The 6,238-nt window shown below is 41.6% G+C and overlaps 1 protein-coding gene across 1 annotated transcript; it reads left to right on the top strand.

The window, feature by feature from the left end:
• Window positions 1-1,709: 1,709 nt before the first annotated feature.
• Window positions 1,710-6,017, top strand: LOC134508402 (adenosine 5'-monophosphoramidase HINT1). Its single transcript, XM_063319990.1, has 3 exons — window positions 1,710-1,879; window positions 4,803-4,907; window positions 5,676-6,017. Exons 1-3 carry the CDS (start codon window positions 1,769-1,771, stop codon window positions 5,838-5,840), a joined length of 381 nt encoding a protein of 126 aa, XP_063176060.1. The 5' UTR covers window positions 1,710-1,768; the 3' UTR covers window positions 5,841-6,017.
• The last annotated feature ends 221 nt before the right edge of the window (window positions 6,018-6,238 follow it).

Genomic DNA, 6,238 nt, shown 5'->3' with positions numbered 1-6,238 from the left:
ACATGGTGAGAAAAAAATATATGTTGAAGCCAATTATATGAAAAAATGCTTTTGCATTTTCAGAGAAACTTCTTCAATTGTCTCTATATGTCTTCTCTTTACATAGAAATATGCTTTCTAGACTGACTCCATGGAACTACTTAAATACATTAACATGTACAAATGGATCCTGAATAAATATATGGAAGTTAAATTCTTCTGTCTGTTTAGCTAGTAGTATCAACTCTTCTTTCACAAAATATGTTTAATTCCTGAGAAAATAGAGAAAATTATTCACATTTTTGGTTAATAAGCACAGTTAAACAACAATGGAAAGCAAATAAATTTGCCTGTGAAGCACCAATTCCATCCTTGTTTTAGCAATCATACTTTAGCCATACAATACTATCCGTAGGACATACACATGTCAAAATACCTTAACACAGCTCCATCAAGTGAGGCACAGAATATCATCCCAGTGTTTAACATGCTTTGTCAGAGCTTTGTTTAGAGTATCTCAAGATATATAATTTCAGAGTTATTACCAGACACGTATGACAAATTCTGCTCTTTTTGTAACAAGTTCAGGTAACTAAATGCGGAACCATTTTAGGTTTAAACCACTTAGCAGTTTTTATTCCCTGCCTCCTTCCAGAATTATGTTTCCTGTGAGATTTTTGTCACAAGGCAAATATATTTAAATGTCAATGTTAAAATCTTCCTAGACAATGCTTGAGGGAAATCAGATTAAATCTATTTCAACCATGAAGTTTAGAAAATGAAGCTTTGTTGTTACTATTTTAGGGATTTTTTGTTTGGTTGGCTTGGTTTTGTTTTTCCCGCTTTTTCATTTCTCCTATTTCATGACTGGTGTCATATATATATATATGTATGTATAGATAAATGTATACATATATAAATAAAAGCACTTATGACCAGTTATGTAGCTGTGTAATATTGTGTTGCCTGGTCATATTGATTGGTCGATTCAACAGTTAAGAAATGGCTAATGTGTAGAAGGGCTGGCACGTTAAACTGCCACAGATTTCCCCTCTGCAAGAGTCATCCCCATATTAGCAGGGCCTGACACCTCAAACTAAATCCTGTGTATTTTATGACTTTACCCTCCAAGCTTTGGGGCCAGTGCTGATGTTTATGAGAGGTGCCTGCCTGCCTCAAACCAAGCCCTATCTCGATGGGGCCCTGCAGCTCTGAAAGGCCTTGAGACACTGGTGTGGTCCGTTCGCCCTGTGCTCTGTGCAAGGGGCCACACAGCTTCCATCTCGGAAGTCTCTGCCAAGGCAGCAGGGCCTCCAGGACAGGATTCGTGGCAGTTTGTTCTTCTGCAAACTTGTATGGAAAAGGCAAGAGCACCCTTGCCAAAGCTGTCATTTGGCTGCAGGACACAGTACCAAGAAGTCACACAGATATTTGGCATGGATTTGATGCGGCAATAAACAATATTTCTGGGTGCAACCGCTGCTCCACAGCCACCCACATGGTCTCACCACAGCTCGCAGCGTTGATTCCTCCGCGGCCTCCGTACACCACTACCCCTACCCCTCCCAACTCGGATCCCTCCGCGCCTCCCTGGGCCCCATCACCACCGGCTCAGCGAGGGCGGGATAGCCGAGCGGGCGGGGACAAGCGAAAAAGACAGGCGAAACCACCAATCGCGAGGTGGGAACGGTTAGCCGTGACTTGTCCACCCAATGAACGCCGTGGGGGGCGTGGCCTCCGGAGGAAGCACGGGGAGAGGGGCGGCGGGTGCCGAGCGGGGACGGCCGCCATGGCGGACGAGATTAGTAAGGCGCAGGCCGCCCGCCCCGGCGGCGACACCATCTTCGGGAAGATCATCCGCAAGGAGATCCCCGCCAATATCATCTATGAGGACGACCAGGTGCGGGCGGTGCGCGGTCGCACCTGCTCTCGCAGCCGCCGGGTCGGGGGGTACCGCTGAGGCGCTCGGGAGCGTGGCGAGGCGGGCGGGAAGGACGGGGCCTCTCCGTGCCCTCCTGCAGCGACCTAAAGCGTCGGACACGTTCAGTGCGCGGCCGGCTCGGCCCGGCGGGTGCAGGGCTGCAAGTGTTGCTCGGCCTTAGCCTCAGCCCCGCTGTGTCACCGGTCTGCGTGCGGACGAAGGGCCTCTGGCCATAACGCACCCGGTGGCGGCCGCTGGCATTCGCCGTGTCGCAGCCTTAACGGTATTGCAGGCCGTGCTGGCTTCACTGCCAAGGGACGGAGCTTCGCACACCTGGTGTAGGAGGGTTGTCGTGAAACCTTAGATTAACCACCCTTGTGGATTCCGGACGTATGCATCTAAACAGTACACCGAAACTAGCTGTCTTTTGCACGTCAGGAATGCAGGTCTTGATGTACCTTTCAATAGCATTACAGAGATTATACAGCTGTACCTGCCAGGCTTTCGTTATGAACCTCTGAGAAGGATTCTGAGAGTAGAGAATTATAGAGAATTGCAGCTTGTTCCGCTGTTCGCAAAAAGCGGGAACTGGTTATCCTGTAGGCTGTAAAAATCCATTAAATCAGTGAGTTGGGAGTGGTAGCGTTCAATGATGGTGGTGCACCACAGTGTGCTAGGAGCTAAGTGAAATAGTTTATGAAAAAATGCAGCTGTTGTCTCTTAAGATGTAAACTAGACTAGTATCCAGTAAACGCCTTTTTTTTTATTTAAATACTGAACATTAACAGAGGGTTTTGCTTTTAAAATAAGGGATTATGTGCAGTGTAGAATACAGGCTCACTAAAGATGTATTTTGCCTGATTTTGTGCTTAAAAATTATGGATAGCTTGGTACAATGTTTTATTGATAGGCAAAGGTTGCAGCTGACACCTGCTCTCAAGAATACTGGAAATTTTCACTGCTTTCTGAAAACCATGCTTATGTTACTGTTCTGTGTCTATGTGAAGGTGTGCATTCTTTCTTTCCCCGGCTCAAAGCTGCCTGAGGTTTTTCCTCGGCTGTAATGGCTACATCAGCGTAACCTGAGCACGGTGCATGATTGAGAACCAAGACATTAACTTTGGTGAGGACTTGAGAGCATGTAACCTACTCTGACTGCCATTAGTGCAGAATATTTTCTGGAAGAGCAATTACCTGCAGTGTCTCAATTAATTTTTACCTTGAAGTATGCAGAAATGTAGAACTGCTCTTAGAGTTTAGTTCAGTAAAGGGGATGATCTTTATGTGTTTTGTTGACTCTGTGGAGGTCTTAGAGATGCTTGAAATATTACAAGGAGAAATGTAAGGAAGGCTTTTAATCATTACTTGACATGCAGAGGAAGGGAGATATTAAAAAGTACAAAGGTTCTGTGGAATTAGGCCTTATCATTGTTGTTTTAATTGAATCTAAACTTGCTGAAATTAAGGTTGGTTTACTGTGCATTCATGGGCTTCCTGTGATTGTGCTTTTGTTTGATACTGTTTCTGCTCTCTCTCCCTTAGAAAATTATTTGCTACTGGTCTTCTGTTTGTTAAATTATTTGACTCAGTTTGGCCATTTTTTTTTATTCATCCATTCTTTGCTTACCACCCTTCTCTGTTTGGGAGAAACAAGCAGTTCATCAGAGATTTAAAACTCGGCATTATCTTCTTAAAGATAGCTTACAATAGGACAGATTGGAGGTATACAAGATAAGGCATTATTAATGTAAGTAAAGTTTGAACTTTTCACCAGCTTTACTCTTGGCAAAGGCCGCAGTTTCTCTCGGTAGCATTAAAAGCCAGTGTTGTCACATAGAAAATTCCCTTTATTGATTCACAAATAACTGAAAGTATCTAGGAAATACATATTTTGAAGAACGTAAGGTATATGTTTATATGTGTGAACTCTGTGGCATAACTCAACTGGTAACTGTGAGATGTTTTGCAATTAAATGTGATGAGTGAGTCAGGGATGCCCCCTGGTTAGCAGTGGCAGAGCGCATGCTCATTGTCGGCATCCGCACATTGTGGTCATTGCAGTAGCAAGTCCTGGTTCTGTGGTTGGCCATTTGCACAAAGTGGCATAGCTTTCTTGTCTCTGCCCTTGCTTTCTCTTCTATTTCTCTTACCTATTGGAAATTCCCAATTTGAGATTTATTTGATGTAATTAGGTGCTGTATGCAGTTTCTGACTGATAGTAATTTTGATACTTCCATAAAATTATCTGGGAGTCAGCTACTTACTACAGGCGGTTGTTCATGTTTCAAAAGTGATACCTTTCCCTCAATTTGAGAATGTCTGAAATAGAGGCGGTCTTAGTATATTATTTTGAAATAATCTTTTTCTGAAATACTTGGTGCTGTTGAGAACAGAAATATAAGATGACCTCAGTCACATAATTTCAGGTTCTTTGAAATGCCATATTATCTTTGATGAAGGCAATATTCAGACATAACTGGAAAATGATTAGCAACTATTTGCTATTTGTTTTATTCAACAGGGTGTTAATAAATAAGCGTAAGTCTACTTTTTATAGGTATGCATGCCATGAGCTCTGTTAGTTGTTAGGCATATGTGTAAATAATAAATAATGACCCTAATTGCATATTAACTTGCAGATAAGACTATAACTTTTAAATAATGCTTAACACAGAATAATTTATTTTTTTTTTCATACCAACAGGTCTTGGTAAGTAGGTATTTTGTGTTTAGAAATTAGAGAACCTTGAATAATGTATCACTCTAGAAAAATCAACATCTCTGCTTATGTTTGCAGTATCTGATAATCTGCTTAAGTATATATTTAGTGAGGCATATTGATTTACCTAACCAGTTGCCTTTCTCTGAAGCGAATTATGTTTTAACTGTGTTCTTCCTCCAGTGCCTTGCGTTCCACGATATTTCACCCCAAGCTCCAACGCATTTCCTAGTAATTCCTAAGAAGCCAATTGTCAGGTTATCTGAAGCAGAAGATTCTGATGAATCTGTAAGTACTCAAGAAGCTTTCTGTACACTAAACTGTACCTCTAATTACTGCATAATTTACTAGACTCTCCCCCTTTCCTTTTGACGTTTCAAAGTGGCAAAGTAGTTTTTCGATACTATAATCCTTTTCCTTTAACTTAGAATGGGAATGGAGTTGAGATTTTCCAGTAAAAGTAGTGATATAAAGCAAAATGTGTCTCTAGGTATGTATTTACAGTGCAAAATGCATTATTATTTTGGAGTACAGTCTTGATGTCTGTTTTTATGATTTACAGGCAGTAGTACTTATTCTAATATGGGCTTGGGGTTTTTGGCAGGTCAAAGTTAACTGAGAGATGCTAAGTATTTCATTTGTCACTATAAACACCAAGTTCAAAGATTTTGTAAACTTTTACATGATAAAATAAAGTTTCTTTTCCACAGAATTATGTATATTGCCTGAAGAAGTAACGGGGTCTTTAAACATAAGATAAATTTAGCCTCTGTGACACTTCTGTAGTCAGCTACTGTCTAGATTGAAAAAAAAATCTTTAGCTCTTTTCCCCCTCCCCCTATATTATGCATATTCAGTCTTTATAGCTTTTCTTGGAAAGTCTCAGTTGCAGGCAGACAACAATTTGAAGAGCAGTGGCCGAATTCTAAGAATTAGCTTACTAGCTTGTCTGAATGGTTTTCTGCTCTTGTTCCTTCCCTTCCTGCCCTCTCCCCTTTTTGTGTGTTTTCTGTTTGTTTGGTTTTGTTGTTCTCTTTTTTTTTTTCTCTTCTCCAGCTTCTTGGTCATTTAATGATTGTTGGCAAGAAGTGTGCTGCTAACCTGGGCCTGACCAATGGATTCCGGATGGTTGTGAATGAAGGGCCTGAGGGTGGGCAGTCTGTCTATCATGTACACCTCCACGTTCTGGGTGGTCGTCAGTTGGGCTGGCCTCCTGGCTAAGATTTTTCCACCACAAGAGTTAACTGCATGCATACAAACTACCACCAAATAGATTTAACGTGTTCCCCATCAATGTAGCCACTGTTAATGTTGGTTTTTTTTTTTTGAATGTGTCTCTATAAAGGGTAATAAATGCTCTGAACAACATTCGCACAATAAAGATTTAGCATGTGGGAATCGCCTCTGTCTGGTGTGCCTTACTGATGGAAACCATTGTGCAAGTTAAAATGGTCTTCTCCAGAGTTTTAAGTATGTAGTGTATTGCAGTCTGCTGTTAACAACCTTCTGCAGACAGTGATTTGCTGAGTCATTTGAAACCTGAAGGTGCAACTGCTTATCAGTCTTCATGTCTTTTGGGAAGAAGACTAGTAAGTTTTTTGAATGTGGTGTGCAAGTAT

This window comes from Chroicocephalus ridibundus, chromosome Z (genome assembly GCF_963924245.1).
Source record: "Chroicocephalus ridibundus chromosome Z, bChrRid1.1, whole genome shotgun sequence".
NCBI lineage: Eukaryota > Metazoa > Chordata > Aves > Charadriiformes > Laridae > Chroicocephalus > Chroicocephalus ridibundus.
The sequence above is the reverse complement of the archived record's forward strand: the minus strand, read 5'-3'. Positions and strand labels throughout refer to the sequence as shown.